The sequence below is a fragment of the Ammospiza nelsoni genome, chromosome 7 (genome assembly GCF_027579445.1).
Source record: "Ammospiza nelsoni isolate bAmmNel1 chromosome 7, bAmmNel1.pri, whole genome shotgun sequence".
NCBI lineage: Eukaryota > Metazoa > Chordata > Aves > Passeriformes > Passerellidae > Ammospiza > Ammospiza nelsoni.
In genome coordinates, this window is record NC_080639.1 from 24,153,236 (window position 1) to 24,170,213 (window position 16,978).

At 61.7% G+C, this 16,978-nt stretch overlaps 3 protein-coding genes across 3 annotated transcripts in view; 1 reads left to right on the forward strand and 2 right to left on the reverse strand.

Moving 5' to 3' along the window:
• The first annotated feature begins 205 nt into the window (after positions 1-205).
• LOC132075601 (rac GTPase-activating protein 1-like) lies at positions 206-5,118 on the forward strand. Its single transcript, XM_059476183.1, has 16 exons — positions 206-392; positions 517-719; positions 803-939; positions 1,121-1,199; positions 1,387-1,440; positions 2,046-2,123; positions 2,478-2,598; positions 2,823-3,013; positions 3,224-3,385; positions 3,534-3,629; positions 3,701-3,902; positions 3,979-4,084; positions 4,232-4,364; positions 4,439-4,544; positions 4,651-4,768; positions 4,842-5,118. Exons 1-16 carry the CDS (start codon positions 308-310, stop codon positions 4,891-4,893), a joined length of 1,923 nt encoding a protein of 640 aa, XP_059332166.1. The 5' UTR covers positions 206-307; the 3' UTR covers positions 4,894-5,118.
• A 687-nt stretch (positions 5,119-5,805) lies between these two features.
• On the reverse strand, positions 5,806-10,570 carry GMPPA (GDP-mannose pyrophosphorylase A). The gene is made up of 12 exons (XM_059476448.1): positions 10,458-10,570; positions 10,292-10,389; positions 10,102-10,205; positions 9,524-9,716; positions 9,303-9,362; positions 9,044-9,174; positions 8,176-8,310; positions 7,907-8,004; positions 7,726-7,772; positions 7,536-7,628; positions 7,276-7,444; positions 5,806-7,187 (listed from the first exon to the last, which is right to left on the reverse strand). Exons 1-12 carry the CDS (start codon positions 10,498-10,500, stop codon positions 7,087-7,089), a joined length of 1,272 nt encoding a protein of 423 aa, XP_059332431.1. The 5' UTR covers positions 10,501-10,570; the 3' UTR covers positions 5,806-7,086.
• A 1,023-nt stretch (positions 10,571-11,593) lies between these two features.
• Positions 11,594-16,978, reverse strand: part of SPEG (striated muscle enriched protein kinase) — a 38,199-nt gene continuing 32,814 nt past the window's right edge. Inside the window, exons 31-41 of the mRNA XM_059475907.1 lie at positions 16,768-16,920; positions 16,578-16,694; positions 16,331-16,498; positions 15,953-16,075; positions 15,601-15,765; positions 14,746-15,418; positions 14,419-14,658; positions 14,123-14,346; positions 13,572-13,647; positions 13,167-13,316; positions 11,594-12,927 (exon numbers count right to left, since the gene is read on the reverse strand). Coding sequence (XP_059331890.1) covers positions 12,720-12,927; positions 13,167-13,316; positions 13,572-13,647; positions 14,123-14,346; positions 14,419-14,658; positions 14,746-15,418; positions 15,601-15,765; positions 15,953-16,075; positions 16,331-16,498; positions 16,578-16,694; positions 16,768-16,920 — 2,297 coding nt within the window. The 3' untranslated portion in view covers positions 11,594-12,719. The remainder of the gene's footprint in view (positions 12,928-13,166; positions 13,317-13,571; positions 13,648-14,122; positions 14,347-14,418; positions 14,659-14,745; positions 15,419-15,600; positions 15,766-15,952; positions 16,076-16,330; positions 16,499-16,577; positions 16,695-16,767; positions 16,921-16,978) is intronic.

Sequence of the window (16,978 nt, forward strand, 5' to 3'; positions counted from 1 at the left end):
CCCGCAGCCCTGCAGCCAGTGCTGCGCCCGCACCCCGGGGCATCCCCCGCCTTGGGATCCCGGGAATGCTGCCCCAGGCCGGTGGGTGGGAGCCCTGTGGCGGCGGGAGGCGGAGGCGGGGCCGGGACGGGCTCCACCCCGGACCCCGGCCCACATAGGCCGGCCGGGAGGGCCCCTCGCCCCCTCGCCTGCGCCGTCCCGAGGCCCCACGGGGTATCCCGGCGGAAAGCGTGGGGCCGGAGCTGCGGCTGGAGACGTGCAAAGGGGGTGCCGGCTGCGGGGCCCCGATCCCGGCCCGGGCGGCGGGATGCTGCGGCAGCGTTGCGGGCAGCTCCTGGCCCGGCTGGAGCACGGGCTGCAGCTCCTGGAGCTCGGCGGCAGCGTGGAGGAAGGTGGGTGTGTGTAACCCTTCGTCCCGGGGCACACCGGCACCCTCGTCTCTGCCGCCGGGGCGGTCTGGGGAAGCTGGGGGCTGGCCCCCCGTCCCGAGTGACCACCCGCCGCTGTTGTGCCCAGACTGCATCCGGATCGCTCGGTGCTTTGAGGCGACACGCCAGAGATGCTGCCGGCTGGAGCAGGACGGGCGCCGTGCCCGCGAGCAGCTGGCCCGTGTGGAGGCCGAGCGGGCAGCGCTGGAGGTGAAGCTCAAGCACGCCCGAAACCAGGTGGAGGTGGAGATGAAGAAGCGGCACCGGGCAGAGGCTGAGCTGGAGAAGCAGGTCGGGGACTGGCCGCAGGGGAACCATGCGGGGCTGGCTGGGGGGCCCTCAGCCTGCTCACCACCACCCCGTTTCACTTGCAGGAGCGAAAACTTCAGCTGGTCCTCGAGTTGCTGATGCGGGAACCATGGGGCAGCGAGGCACTGAGCAGGGAGCAGTGCTCTGTTCTCAGTGCCCTGGCTGGCCGGCGCCTTGGGGCAGCCTTGGCACCGGGCAGGAGGTGAGCAGGTCCTCACCCCAAGCCCTCGGGCAGCCCTGGGGTCGGCTGTGCCCCTCTCCCCCTCATCCCTGCTGGGCTTGAGGAGCTGGCTGGGCAAGGAAGTGCCTGGACTCTGCAGAGGCATCAGCTGTGGGCTCCCAGCAGTGAGGGGGGAATTGCTCCAGCTGAACTCACTCTGCAGGTCATCTGCAGTGGACGAGTCGTGCCAGTCCCTCCTGTCCCACTCGGATATCAGCTATGACCGCACTGAGGATGACGTGGTAAGAAGTGTTTGGCTGTCAGTCTCAGGGCTTACCCCAATAGTGAGGGGGTCCTTTTGCCCCACTTCTGCAGTGGCACAGCTCCTTTGTATATCCATGGTTAGGGGTGGGCTGCTATCAGAGCTGGAGATGAATGCTGGGGATGCCCCTGGCCTGATGCAGCCCCAGACTCCCTGCTGCCTTTCAGGATGTTGATATGACACTGGTGCGGACCCTGAAGCGCAAAGCTCCGGACAGGCAGGTATGAGGAGATGCTGGGATGTGGCAGTTTTGAGGGCTGGTGTTGAGGTGGTATCTGTGCCTCTGTGTGGGTGAGGATCCCCCAGCTCTGATCACGCTCCCTCAATGTGCCCTTTGGGTCCCTCAGTGTGCATCCCAGGCTGGGGTGCTGGCCCTGTGCCATGCAAGGTGAGGACACCCAGATACTCCTCCGTCCCAGTACAGGAGGCTGCAAGGAGTCTGGCAGGGAATTTAATTTATTGATGCTGTGCTGGGAGCATCGTCTCTCGGCAAACCTCCCACGATCAATAGAAACTCCATTACGCTCCACCGTCACCCAGCTGGGCTCCTCAATAATTCATCACCATGTGCGGGCATCCCGCACCCCGCTCTGCTCACACCTCTGCATTGCAGGCCTGACCTGGCTTTCCCCAACCCCAGCGCTGGCTCTCACCTGGTGGGGAAGCCTCAGTCCCCACCCTGCCTGGTGTGGGGTAGGCAGTGCTTGGGGAGTAGCTGAGACTGGGACTTTTTGCTAGGCTGAGGCCACTTGGCTTGGGTACTCTGGGGAGTATGTCAGGGAGGGGAGCATCTCTGCCTGCTCTTCACACTGTCTTCTGTTTCCAGCGTGTGTCCCTGGCCCCTCAGGTGGGCCCTGTGGTGATGGCAAAGCGGCACCGTTCTTCTGTGGTACCCCATAATGCCGTGAGTAGAGACCCCAGCGTGCCCTGGGCAGGGATGGGGTGCAGGGGCTTTCCCAGTGCCAGAAGGCAATGCTGCAGCCCTCAGCCCTGTGGATGCTGTGGGGACAGAGCTCAGCTGTCTCCTCTGGGTGCCTGTGTCCTTCAGCCTGTATCACCTTGGTCCCAGTGGGGACAGCATCCCTGGCTATGCTGGACCACTGTCCTGAAGCCTGCATCCCCCTGTTCCCATGGTGGCAGCATCACTGGCTATGCAGGAGCACAGGGATGGGGATCAGGTGGACCAGTGATCATGTGGGAGATGTTGGAGAACTGTGGGGCTGCAGTCACATGTCTTATTGGTGTCCCATTCTGGCAGGTGAGTGTCCTCTCTGTGCCCCCTCCTGCTGAGGTCCCAGGCCCTGCTGACAACCTCCTGCCTGCTGTTCTGGTGCCTCAACGCTGCTCTCGCCAGGGACATCGTGTCTCTGCACATGCAGGTCACAGGAAGGGCTGAGGAGGGGTTTGATGGGTGGTATGGGACCAGCCTCAAGGTGCTGCTGTCACAGGAGAGGGAGGGGATCTGTTGGGGATGCTTGTCCCCACCATGGAGGTACTGGGGCCCTCTGGACATGCCAGATGCCACTCTCTCGTGCAGAGATTCCCTGGGAGGTGGGAAGCCTCCTCACATCCTAGCTGGTAGATGGAGTGGCTTGCCTTTCAGGTGTCCCCCCACAGCCTCCTCCCTCTGCAGAGCTGACCACAGTTTGGGGCACCAGTGAAGATCCGGTTTCCCGTGCTGCGGGGCAGGAGAGGCACACTGAGGGCAGCTCAGTGGGACAGCCAGCACCAGCCCCCTTCCCCTCACCCCCACGGAGTCTCCCAGCAGTCCAGCACAAGTTCACCTCCAAAACGGTGCGTGACCCAGCCTCTCTCTCCTCTGGGGAGGTGGGCAGGGGGGACAGTTATGAGGTGGGAGGGCAAAGCTGTCCTACATTCCCCAACCCCTTAGCTCCACCTGCCAGGGAATGGATGGAGACAGTGGGACCTGGCTGGGGGAAGTTAAAGGAGTGTTACTGGGTATCTGCAAGAAGGGGAGCCCCTGATCCTGTTCCCCCTCTCCAGGTGATCCGCCCTGAGCCGTGTGGTGTCTGTGGTTCCCGTATCCGCTTTGGGAAGACTGCCATCAAGTGCTGCCAGTGCCAGCTGCTGCTGCACACCAAGTGTCGGGAGCAGTGCCCCAGCCTCTGCACGCCCAGGCCTCAGCACCACACCTGGCCCCAGGAGGTGAGGGGGCATCACACCAGTGCTTGGGGGGCCTCTCCACATCCTTATGAGGCTTCAGGGCTACTGGCCCTAGGATGCTGAGCCTCTGCCCACCGTGGCTGCAGGCCTGGCTGGTGGGCACAGCGCAGGTTGGCATTGTTCTCCCCAGGGTGTGCTGGCTGACTTCGCGCCCTCCACGCCGCCCCTGGTGCCCACGCTGGTGGTGCAGTGTGTGACCGAGGTGGAGAAACGAGGCTTGACAGAGGTAGGGGCTGGGATGGTGAAGGTGGCAGTGCTGTGGTTCCCAGGGGCTGAGCCCTTCTCCTTGTGCCCCAGACAGGGCTGTACCGGGTGCCAGGTGCCGAGCAGCTGGTGCGGGAGTGGAAGCAGAAGCTGCTGCGGGCCGGGGGAGCGCTGCCTGCCCTCGGCACTGTGACTGACATCCACGTGGTGTGCGGGGTGCTCAAGGACTTTCTGCGGGGACTCAAGGAACCGCTGGTCACCTTCAGCCTCCGCCCTGCCTTCCTGAAGGCTGCTGGTGAGCAGGGGTCCCAAGGTGAGGGAGGGGAAAGGGACTGCTTCTCCCCTGACACTGCTCCCTGGCACCGCCACAGACATCCCGGATGATGCTGCCAGTGACACAGCCCTGCGCCATGTGGTGAGCAAGCTGCCCCCAGCCAACAGGGATACCCTGGCCTTCCTCATGCTGCACCTGCTCAGGTGAGTGTCTCATCCAGGCACAGGTCTGTCCCCATCTCCCCATCTCTCTGCCCCTCACCCAGGCTTTGTGACTTAGAGCAGGGAAGCTGCGGATGAGGAGCCCCTGAGCTGGGCAGCATGCACACACCCTCTGTTCCCCCATTGTAGGGTGTCACACAGCCCTGACTGCAAGATGGATGTGCTCAACCTGTCCCGTGTGTTTGGCCCTACACTGGTGGGATACAGCTCAGCCAACCCCACACCACATGCCATCATGGAGGACACGCCTCGGCAGTGCAAGGTGAGGGGGCCCTGAGGTGTGGGGTGCACCCTGGGCACTGCCAGTGTCCCCATCCTACACCTTTCTCTGCCCAGGTGGTGGCTCAACTCCTTTCACTGCCACCCAGCTTCTGGAGAGGCTTTGTGGAGACAGAGCAGGAGAACCTGGTGCCAGTGGCAGTCCTGGGAGGTAGTGAACGTGGTGAGCACAGGAGCCCCAGCCCCCATCCATCATGGCCTTCGGCTTCCTTGAAAGGTGTTGGTGTCCATGGCTGGGGTGAGATAGCTGTCCCCAATCTGTCCTGCAGGACCCTTCTTCCAGCCCATTGGCTCTCCGGAGCGCAGGTCAGACCAGCTGAGCCCAGCTGGCACCTGCTGCCTCCCCAGCACCCTGAGGAGCTGCGTGGGCAAGGCCAGCCGGCCCCCGTGAGTGCTGTCGGGCGTGGGTGGGGCCCAGGGGAGCTCGCTTTGTACCCCTGACTCATCTCTCCCCACGCAGGCAGGGGCCAACCCCGAGGAAGGTGGGCCGGTTCTTCCCTTCTCTTGTGTAGCCTGCAGCAGTGGCTCCCTCGGGACACGGAGCTGGCACTGGAGGAGGAGCAAACGCTGCAGGACCAGACAGCTGCCTGTGGGGTGACAGTGCCGGGCTCAATGCTCTGCTCTGCTTCCCTGGGGACTGGGGAGCAGAGCTGGCTCTGTCCAGCTGTGGTGGCAGGGACACTACACTAGTGCTTGTACTTTGAATCAGGTTTGTATTAAATCTTTGCAGCAAAACACACCTGGCTGTGGCTGCTGTCTGTCCTGCCCTGCTGCTGCAGGGTTGGGCTCACTGGAGCCTGGCTGTGCAGCAGACAGGAGCTGAGCAATGCTCCACAGAACCCGTGCTTTGGGAGGGCAGGCAGAGCCCCCTCCCACCCTGCTGAAGCCCTATTCTCCTGCTCTGGAGCCCTGGATGTGGGAGGCCCCTCTTTGAGCCCAGATTACTTGGCCTCAAGTAATTGGAGCTGCTGCCGCTCAGGGCAGGACAACCTTAAAGTGTTTCCAGACTTCCTGGCACCTCGGTGGAGGCCTCTTTAACTCCTTCCTCCCCTCCAACTCAGGCAGTGCTAGAGGTGCACAAAGCCCAAGCAGGGCTGGGCTGCACAGCTCCTTCCCTCCAAGAGGGGGAAGCAGGATCATGCTGTAACGGAGCAATGTCCCAGGCAGGGCTTGTCCCCCAGATAACTCTGCAGAAGGGGCAGCCAGGCAGAGGGAGTTTAGGGAAAAGAGGCATTACACAACAGGGATAAGAAATGCCCCTGTGCCACATCAAGCAGCCAATAAACCTTTGTCCCTACTGGAAGCCAGACCAGATGGGGCACATGAGAGAAAATTCATGTGCAACCCTGAAAGCAAGTACTTTGGCTCAGTTTTCTCCAGTGCAGGAGTGTACACCAGAGAGCAAGGAAATTAACACATCCAAGGCAGAGGCAAAACTGAAGGAGTTTAATGTTATTAAAGCAAAGGAAACAGCTAATCCCTGCCCAGGACAACAGGAGAACTGGCACAGGAAGGCACAGGGCTAGGAGCAAGGATTTACTCCAAATCCATCAAACTGGGATGGTACTGGATGGATGGAGAATACCTAATACAGTGCCTTGCTGAAAATGAGAGGCATGATGATGGGGCCCTTGGTGGAGTGCAGGGCTTTAGCACAGAGTTCAAAACCAGGGAGGTAAAAGGACAAAGGGCAGCATTGGTTACTGTAGACAATCTATGCCAGGCTCAGGAGGAAACTGCCTTCCATAAAATCAGGTTTTTGAGGCAAGTTGAGTTCTAAATCTGTGCCACTTGCTCATATGTAAGTTGATTGCTCTGGTGCCCAGAGGATGTGGCTAGTGACAAGGGGAGATATGCAGTGAGCCCCCCCAAGCTCCAGCCATGCTGGTGTGAAGGAGGCTGTTGGCCCACCAGGGTAGCAGGGGCTTGCTGCCCTCACTCTGAACCCTGCCTAGGCAGCAGGCACAGGTCTCAGCCTGACAAGAGCAGGCTTGGTAGGGCTGGCAGCTCTCCTGGCACGCACTGAGCCCAGGGGGCAGAGGTGGTACTGGGGGAAGGGGGTGTTCTTGCAGCTCCCCCCAGGGCCAGCAGGCCCCCAGTCCGACCCAGCCCTCATGTGTATGTGCCAGTGCCCTTAGGACAGCCTGGCACTGCTGTTTTCCCAGCAACAGGCAGGAGCCCAGCTCAGGCTGTTGCAATCATGCTGAAATCGTGAGCCTCAATCTGTTACTGTGGGGTGAGCTGCCTACACATGACAGGCACATTCAAAGCTCCCAGGTCTTAGAGATGGGCCAAGACCTTCCAGGGAGTTGCAGACAGCAAATAGTGTAGGGATAGCCTGGTGAGGAGTGGCATGGTGGTGCTGGTAGTGCCCTTTGGTGGAGAAATACACAAAGTTGGACCCAAGACACTGCAGGCAGCAAGTACTCCCTGCATACACACACAGGCTTGTACCAGGGCAACGTACTGTCCCTAAAGCCTTCACCCTGGCCCAGGGCTGGTCCCTGGGCTGCAAGAGAAGCAGCATGCAAGGCTGATGCTCATCAGCTTTAATGTCTGTCTGGAGCAGTAGTCAGGCACTTGCAGGGCTCCTGGCCTGCACCTACCCTTCTGGGGGTGCTGAGAACCTCCCAGGATGTGAGGCCTCAGTGCAGGCTCTTGTTGTGGGGCACAGCAGGGAGTAGGGGGCTGGTGCTGCCCATGACTCACAGGATAATCTGGTTTTTGTAGCTTCGGCTCAGCTCCTTGTGAGGAAGGACAATGGAGTTGAGAATAACGACCTCAGCCGGGATGGTGACACTGCAGCCTGGGAGGGGAAGGCAAAGGCTTTAGCTGGAAGGGAGCAGCTGCCTCGGTGAGCAGGCCCAGGGTGATTCCGCACAGCAGCAACATACCCAGGATTGTGATGGACGGCGTGAGGCGCCCGTCCCGGAACAGGGTCTCGCTGTCGATCTTGGCATAGGGATCGTTGGGGTTGGGGTCGCTGGGCGTCCCCTCCACCCGCGCCCAGCGCCCAATCGTGCTGTCCCAGCCCACAATGGTATTCAGGACACAGGTGTGGTCCTGCGGTGAAGGAGAGGGGAATGCAGGGTGCTGCTGGCTCCCTGCACGGGGAGGGGGTCAGCACCGACTCCCTCAGGCAAACCCCACTTACATGGAGCGAGGCGCCGTGCAGGACGATGGACTCTCGCACGCGCACCCCGGCGCCCACCGTCACACCCTCCCCTATGGAGACGTTGGGGCCCAGCTGTGAGGACAGAGGCAGGTGATGAGGACAAGCACAGTGATGCCCTTGGCACCCCTGAGCCTGTCCCAGCCCCAGGGTCCCCCCAGCCTGCACTCACCACTGCAGTGCTGTCGATGGAGGCTGTCGGGTGGATGTACACGTTCCCTGCAACACAAGGCAGTGGATTCAGGGGAGGCAGCCCACAGGAGCCCCTGCCTCTCAGATAAAGGGAGGTCCCACTCGTGGGTCCCACTGCCTCCCCAGGCAGCCCCAAAAGTGTTAGTGTGTCAGAATGGTACCTCGGATGACAGGGCCTCCAGGTTTGTTCTGGGCCAGTCTCTCTGGGTGGCTTTTGCTGTACTGGTTCAGGTAAAGGCGGCTGGCATAGATAGCAGAGCTGGAGGAGGAAAAGCAGAAGATTGTTATTGTCACTCTGGTGCTACCAGGGCAGAGGAGGATCCAAAATCAGCACCACCCACCCGCCCCCACGGCTCTGCCTGAGCACCCTGCACTCCCAGCTCTGGTACAGATCACTCAATGCTCCTGCTACAGCAGCTCCAGCACTTACCCAGCTGACTTGATCTGGCTCCAGAAGCCATCAGTTTTGTAGACATAGAGTTTGCCACTCCCAGCCAGGGCAGTGAAAACGTCCTGCTCTAGTCGGATCACTTCTGCACGCTGCCAGCCATTGGAATTTTCCTCTCTGGAAGCAAAAGCCATGTTAGACACTCACCCCAGCCATGGCCTCACCCAAGGACCCCAGCAGACCTACCCTCCCCAAATTCAGGGACTCTGACAATCCCAGATTCCCACCTAGCCACGTGCTTCTTCTCGAAAGTGGGGAGAAGGCCGGCTGCCAGGCTGGGTTGGGACAGCCCCACTGAGCCCCAGAGCAGCAGAGGGACAGCCAAAATAAGCTCTGAGCCAGAAGCTGATGGTGCAAGAGCCCCACCTAGTCCAGGTGGGTGTATGATCCTGTCCCCAGTCCAGAGCCTGCACAGCTGGATTTTAACTTGGGTGGTGGCAGAGGGGTGAGGTGACAGGCTGGCTGGTGCAAAGAGCTGGAGAGGGGAGGAGAGCATTCCCAGGTGAAAGGATTGCTCAGCCTCTAGTCTAGAGCTGAATGAGAATGGGGTGGGAAGAGACGAAGGGAGAGGGAAAGTCTCAAGCTGACCAGGAGCAGAGCAGAGGAAACAGCAGCCTAGAGAAGGGAGGGAAAGCATGCATTACCACTAGGATCAATCCAGCCCAGAGAGCAGCGAGTGCAGACACAGAGGGAGACTTACCCAAGGTAAGGACAGCTGGTGCAGGACCAGGAAACAAGTGAGTGATGGCAGAGGAGGAGAAAAGATAGAGAAAGTATGGAGGATGAGCGTGCTGCTGCAGCCCCAGGAAGCAGGGGGTGGGAGGGACACAGAGCAGGGTGAGGCACTCACAGTGCTAGCTCCTGTTGGTTCCTCTGGAAGACTTCACCAATGTGCTGGAAGATTGCAGGTGTGAAGAGGTAGATGCCACAGTTAATAATCTCACTGACAAACGTGCTGGGCTTCTCCACATAGTGCTGAACCTGGAGGGGAGGGAAGAGACATGAATCCCAGGGTGCAGCCCCTCCATCTGGCACCACACCCTCTGTGGCACCACAGACACAGCACCTGCCACCCACACTGAGCTCCACTCCCCAAGGCCCTCCAGTACCTCCTGTGTGCTTGCATTTGCCACAATACAGCCATAATTCAGTGCCTGTGTCCTGTTGGCCTAGGAAACAAGGACAGTGTTAGCAGTGGTGGAGCAGGAGGCACAGGGAGGCAGAGCAGATGAAACCCAGACCTCTGGGACCCACCCACCACAGGAGCTGCTGGCTTCTAAGCCCACGGCAGAGCACTGCAGCTCTTCTGCTCCCCAGCACTGCCACTCACTGTGGTACCCAGAATGACAAAGCTGTGCATGTCCCCATGCTGCTGCCGAAACTCCAGCATCTCCTGTAAGGGGAACTCTGAGCACACGTCTGCGTTGAGGACAAAGAAGGCCTCAGCACCACCTGACAGGATCTGGTCTCTGAAGTGATAGATGCCACCACCTGTGCCCAGGGCTGCGTACTCCTGCAGATACCTACAAGCCAAGCAGGAAAAAGGGAGGGCTTAGGGAAGCAGGTGTCTAGTGGTACCAACCAGCAGCAGGGCTGGGAAGGATTGGAGAGACATAATCCTGCCATCCAGTGATGGGTTTCATGCAGGCATTGCACAGAAGGAGACTCTGGCAGCTTAGAGCTGTGCTAGAGAGGCATCTCTGGAGCAGGAACCATTCAGGGCAGGGAACAAGGCAAAGGTGGTGGAACTAATGGGGGAGTCAGGCTGTGCTCATCCACGGTGGGACAGAGCCCACCTGACCAACGCCAAAGCGCTGACTGGGGGCTGCCAGGCTGGGGCAAGCAGGTGAGGGCTGAGCCAGGCTGTGCCACCGTGGGTGCCCCAGGGGTGAGAGAGCTCCTGCCCACCTGATGGGAACCTTGAACTCCTGCTGCGCCGATACGAGAAAGCGGCTGAGGGCCTCGTTGGGCTGGTAGAAGCCCATGAGCAGGATCTCCTTCATGCCGGGCACCTGGGGAGGGACGGAGGAAGGGATCAGAAAGGAAAGGAATGGCACTTCTCTCTTGGTTCTACAGTCCCAGCCCCCGAGTTCCGTACCTTGGCGCAGGCCTCGATGTGGTGCTGCACCATGGGCACTCCGGCCACGGGGAACAGCGGCTTGGGCACCTCGAAGGACAGCGGCCGGAACCGGGTCCCTGCGGAGCACAGCGGGGTCGGCCGGGCACTGCGCCGGCGGGGCACCCCGCGGGCCCGGCGCACTTACCCTTCTGCGGGCCCCCGATGAGGATGACGGCCTTGAGCGGCATCGCGGCTCCGCTCCGCTCCGGCGGTTCCGCACGGAGCCCCAGCTCCACCACCGAGCCCCGCGGCCCGGCCCGGCCCGGCCCCGCCGCCACTTCCGCGCACGTGGCTGGGACACGTCAGCGCCGCGCCGGGCCCTGCGCCGCCGCCCGCCCGCCGCCAGGGGGCGGCCGCGCTCGCTGTGAGGCGCCGGGGCCTGCGGGGCGGCTGTGCCGGGCGGGGGCGATGGTCAGTGAGGGGCCGTGGTCAGTGTGGGGATGGTGGTCAGTGAGGGGCCATGGTCAGTGTGGGGATGATGGTCAGTGCGGGGGCGGTGGTCAGTGCGAGGGCCATGGTCAGTGCGGGGGCCATGCTCAGTGCGGGGTGCCATGATCCATTCGGGTGTGCGGGTAGCGGCTGTGGCCGTGTGCGGCTGTGCAGGGCAGCGTGAGGGTGCAGGGCAGGTGCTGCGGCTGTGTGTGTGCCCCAGCGCTTCGGCGCGACCTGCGGGGACACCACGAGCTCTGACACGCCCTTGGACACAGGCGTGCGGCAGGCACAGGTCTGCAGCCACGTGTGTGTGTGTGTGTGTGTGTGTGTGTGTGTGTGTGTGTGTGTGTGTGTGTGTGTGTGTGTGTGTGTGTGTCGGGAGCATGTGACTGCCCGCAGGCACCGGGCGGTACGCGTGTGCCCCTGCCCGCCGAGGCCGGCACAGCACCGAGGGGCTGGGGGGACAGCGGGCTGTAACCGGAGCGGTCCCTGCCGGCACGGCACGGCCTCTTATGGGTAGCGGATATTTATAGCCAGGCATCAGGTCCCTCAGCGGCACCTGCCGTGCCCGCAGCAGGAGCCCTGCCCTGCTGTCCCGCTGTCCCAGCCACCATCGGGGCCTCTGGCACTCCGTATATTCACTCCATGACGTGAGGGCCATGTGAATCAGCCCCGTTGTGCTCGCCCCAGTGCTTCACAGCTTCTCTTTTTCACCAGGTTTCCAACATGGAAGTCCAGCCTCAATGGAATCCTTTCTGGACTCAGGTCCTTAGGTTTTGGGGCATGGACCCTCCCGAGATACCAGGGCCTGCACTTCACACTCATTCCCTCCCAGGAAGGCACTGAAACTGGAGGGGCTGCTCAGAGTCTTTATTGCTGCTCTGGCATGTTGCTTGCTCCAAACCATGGGGACATTGGCAACTCCAGAGCCCGGCAGAGAGGAGGGGACAGGAATGGGGACTGGAATGAGCAGACGCCTTCTCCCCAAAATCAATAAATAAAGCCCTATCACTACAGCAGCATGAGGAAGGTGAGTGCCCAGCCGCTGTTCCTGTGCCCCTGCTCAGGGCACCCCACATCGTGCCACCGGCCAGGGAGGGCTGAGGAGAGGGCACAGGGCAGGGCAAGGCACCTTGGGGTCAGGTGAGGGGTCTGGGACAGGCAGGTGGGCTGGTACTGGGGTACAGAGCAAGGTCTGGAGCTGGGTGGGCAGAGCACGAGCAGCGTGGGCCTGAGCAGACACAGGAGATGTGCATGGCACCTGGGTGCCCCCCTGCAAAGAGGGAGGGCCTGCCAGTCCCCCACCCTGGCATGGAGCACAGCCGACAGCCCCAGGGAAGGCACCGGCATCGGTCCTGGAGCCACAAACCCACTTGCCAGGACCAGGGCTGGGAGGAGCAGAAGGTGGGGGGCTGGCAGCCCCCCCTCCCAGCTGTAAGGACTGGGGCTGTGCTGGCTGGCAGGGGATTGTGAGCAAGCCCCTCTCTGCAGGAACCGCTGGAGCAACCTCCGTCTTCTGGTGCTGGTGTGCAAACCAGGGGGAGCACGAGGACTGGCACACCGTGGCCAGGGACAGCTGCGGGCTGCAGTGTAAGGCACACGGCTGATGGGACCCATGTGGCCAGGGCTGGCTAGCAAACTGGCAGCTCTTCCCCTCCCACCCGGGGCTTCCCGTGCCTCTCTATCTGCATCCCATTCTTCCCCCGACCCTCTGCCACATTCTCTGTTCCTTGCAGCAAGGCTTCCCACCACCCTCCCACTGCCGGACCCCACTGCTGGTCTGGCTGCGGCAGCGCCTCCTCTTCATCAGCACTGCCAAAATGACGCCGCTGGCCACCATCACCCCTGACAGCAGCACGTGAGGTCCATGGACTCATACTGGCGCGTCCCGGCTCCTCCTCAGCCGCCCCGTACTGCGGCCCATGGAATGTTCCTCTGGCTCCCCGGCCCCTGGTGGCCGCGGCCAGGGCAGCAGTTACTGTGGCCCTGGTGGCTGGCCGCCCTGGTAGGAGCGCAGTAAGACCTTGTGCTTTGTGACGGCTTCGCCGCGGCGCCTCTGGTGATCCACCAGGAATTCCTTGAGGCGGTTGGTGGTGAAAGTCAGGGTCTGGCGGCGCAGCTTCATCAGGTAGGCGTCCTGGAGCCAGGCATTGGCGAAGCAGTCCTTCACCGTGGGGCGGCTCCTGGGGCAGAGCCAGCTCTGCATCAGGGACTGCCAGGGGTGCCCTCTGCTTCTCCACCCCCCAAAGCCAGCCACCACCCTTGCCCTGCAAAACCCGGGGGTCCCAGCCCTCTCCAAGAGCAGTGATGGACTCCAGGCTCCCACTGAGGATATCTGGAGGGGTCCCATGTGGCAGGGGCTGGCTCAGTCACACACACAGTCCTGTGCCATGTGTCCTCCCTGGCTGGGCTGGGCACTCACCAGGGGTGGACAGTGAGGACCTTGCGGATGAAGAGGGCAGCAGTCTGCGAGACGTTGGGGTACAGCTTGAAGGCATCAAAGCGCCCTGCCAGGATGCGGTTCTCCGTCTCTATGGGGTCCAGTTCAAAGAATGGGGACCGCCCGCTGAGCCTGTGGTGATGGAGGGGGTGATGGGCTGGGGGGACAGCGATGGGAGGGTACTTGCTGTCCCACTTCCCCCCCATCCCTGGTTTGAAAAGCCACAGCTACCCAGGGTGTCTTCATCTCCCCATGTCCAGCTGGGAAGGGTCTAGTGGATAACAGCATCCCTCAGCCCTCCGTTAGCTTGGTGTCCTCTGTGGTGCCGAGCCCTGGGTGGGGCTGACTACACTTCAATGTTCTCATCCCCCTGACCCTTTGTCTTACATGATGTAGGTGAGGACGCCAACACCCCAGACATCTGCTGCAGAGCCCACCGGGTCTCCCTTCACCACCTCTGGCGCTGTGGGCAGGGGAGCAGGTCTGTCATATACACAGAGACACCGGCCCCAGCATCCCAGCACACATAGCATCCACAGTATCCCCAGCACTTACAGAAGTCCCAGATCCCCAGGATCCCAAACACCCACAGCATTCCCAACACCCATACAGCCAAGCACCCCCAGCAGCCACAGCACTCCACTACTGCACCCTCCAACACCCTCCCGACACTGCAGCACCCTGACAGAGCCCAGTCAGCCTCCAAGGATACCCCAACTGCCCCACAGCACCCAGATTCTCCCACTGACCCCAGCGATGCTAAAGAAATTCACAGACACACCCAGCACCCCAAAGGCCTCCCACCACCCCCAAGGACACAGTTCCTCCCCATTCCCAAGTCCCCCAGAGCATAGGCATACATGCACCCCTTTGGCAATAAGCATGCCCCAGTTCTGTCCCTGTCCTCCAGGCCACTACACCCGTGGTGCCCCACTCACACATGTACTCCAGGGTGCCAGCACGCCGCCCCAGCTGCCGCAGCACAAGTGGGTTGTAGGTCTGGGCACTGCCAAAATCGATGATCTTGAGGGCATTTGAGCCTGAGACGATAATGTTGTCTGGCTTGATGTCGAGGTGCACAATGCGGCGGCCGTGCAGGTACTCGAGGCCCTGCAGCAGCTGCAGTACGTAGCTCACCACATCATCCTCCGAGTAGCGGAACCTGGAGGCAGGTGCCATCAGCAGGTAGCCCCATACCAGCCACTGTCCCCAGTGGCCCTGTGCCCCCCTGTACCTGTCCACAATGCTGTAGAGGATCTCCTTGCCAGCACAGTTCTCGCAGATGAGCACCAGGTAGCGGGGGGTGATGTACGCCTCGTGCAGGGCCATGATGCGCTCATGGTGCAGCGCCTTGAGGATCTCATACTCCTGCAGCACGCTCTGCTTCCGCTCCGCCTCGTAGGGCACAATCTTGGCCATGAAGTGCTTCCCTGTGGCATTCTCCTTGCAGAGCCGGATCACCCCGAAACGGCCTCTGCGGCACAGGGCAGGATTCAGCATCCCTGGTGTGGGGTGCTGCAAGAACACCCCTGGCAGAGCATCTTGTCCTACCGCTACTCACCGTGCTTTCTCATCCAAGAAGGTGTATGGCTTCTGGGGGACACCCTGCCGCAGTGATGTGCTGTCTTTTGCCCCTGGGACCCCACTAGCAGCTGGGGGCTCCTTGGAGGGTGGGGGAGTGGTGGTGGCCTCCTGCGCAGGGGGTGATGTGGGGGGCATGGAGATGAAGGAGGTTACCATGTAGGGAGGCATCTTCCGTGAAGGCGTGGTGTTGGGGATGGGAGATGGTGTGGGGGCTGAGCTGGGCGTGGTTGACACTGGGGAAACGGCGGGGGTCTTGGAAGGAGACGGAGCCTGGGGCGGGGGGGAAGTGTCCATGGGGGGTGCAGGGGAGCCCGGAGTGGGGGTGTCTGTATGGGGAGAGGCAGCAGTCCGAGGAGGGGTGAACATCAGCTCAGGAGGCACATAGACAGTGATGTTGGGTGGAAGCTCAAGATCTGGTGGCACTCCCTCTTCATGGGGGGCAGGAGGTGGAAGGACCCCTGTGGGGGCACCCTCCTGTTCTGCTGCAGCTGCCTTCTGTACCACTCCCTTGTGCTTGCGTGGCGGTGTGGTGGGAGGGGCCCCTGCAGCCACAGGCTCCACGTGCTTCTCGGGTGTCTGGGTTGACCGGCTGGAAGCCACCTTCTCAGGAATGGGGACAGAAACATCCTTGGCTGGGGCAGCTCCGGCATCTACAGGGAGCAAAGGGAGGTGTGAGCCAGGTGGGGGTAAGCTAGGAGTGGGCTGTAAGTGGCACCTCATTTCCCAGAGCCCTGAGGGGAAGATGCCATGGGACTCAAGGATCCCCAAAGCACCCCAGAGGCCACAAGCAGCCCCATAGCCACCCCACGCCCATGGGACAGGGCTTGCTCACCTGCTGCCTCAAGATGCACCTTTACTGAGGGGTTGCTGTAGGGTCCCTGCCCAGCCTTGTTGACACAGGCCACACGAAACTTGGCAGTGCTCCCTGGAGGCAGCTCAGTCACATTGAAGTAGCAGTCAGTGATACCAGTGCTGACAATCTTCCACTCGTGCTCCCCTGCCAAAGCAGAAGTAAGATAAGGGGAGGGCAGACCAGGGACAGGGGCAGCCCACTGTCCCCTGCCGTTGATTTGGCCAAGCCACAGGGGACAGCGAGGATATTGGGCACTTTTTTCCTAGGTGCCCCTCCGTGAGCCCATATTCCTGGCTGTGGCTCCCAGGGGATGGGAGGCAGCCCCACATACCTTCCAGTCTGCGCTCCAGTGTGTAGGTGCAGGGGGCTTTGCTCTCAGCAGGCTTCCAGAGCACCAGCACCGTGTTCTTGTACTTCTGGGGGATCTCCGGGGTGCCTGGCCGCCCAGGGAGCCCTGCAAGGGTACACACAGGGTGGGCTGGCTGTCCAGTCAGGGGCAGAGCAGAGCTGCTGCAGTGAGAGGGCATAACAACACATGGGTTCAGAGACGTTGGAAACACTCATGTAAAACCAGCCTGTCCTATTTCAAAAGCTCCAGTCTCTTGCACGCCCCAAGAGAGCAGTACTCTAGTGACCTGCACCAACTGATCCCCAGCCATGTGCCCGACTTGTGCCCTTCCTGTCTCCCGAGGACCCCCAGCCTCCTTACGTGCCACAGCCAGCGTGCAGGAGCTGATGGCTGTGCCCAGGATGTTGGCAGCTGCACACTCGTACAGCCCTGCATCCTTCCTGGAGACCTTAGCAATGGTGAGCATCTGACGTCCGTCCTTGCAGGAGACGACGTTCAGCCCACTGTCGGGCTGCAGGGACCTCTTGTCTGTAGGGGGAGAAGAGGAGTGGGATGATACGGTGTCTGTCAGAGCCCACCCACCGAGGCAGTGCGGGCAGCGCCCCACCTTTCATCCAGAGGATCCGTGGGGTTGGGCTGCCAGCAGGAAGGCAGCAGAGGGTCAGTGCCTCGCCCTCCAGCAGCACCTGGTCCTTCAGCTTGATGTGGAAAATAGGGGGGAAATCTGGAAAGCAGAGTAGGGGGTTAGGCTGGGGTGGGGATACACACCCGCCATCCCGTCCTGGGGCTGCACCTACCCGATTCACTGGGTGTGTGTGGCCGGCCGGCGGCGAGTCCCTCCTCCCGCAGAAGGCTGGAGGGGATGCTGGGCTGTGAGGCCATCTTCTCCTTCTTGCCCCGGGAGAGCCCCCAGCGCTCCCAGCGGGACCTCTTCTGAGTGTCACCCCCACCTGTGGGCACCCAGGGCAGGTGAGAGCGGGGCCAGGCCAGGGCGGCCACGCCTGCCGT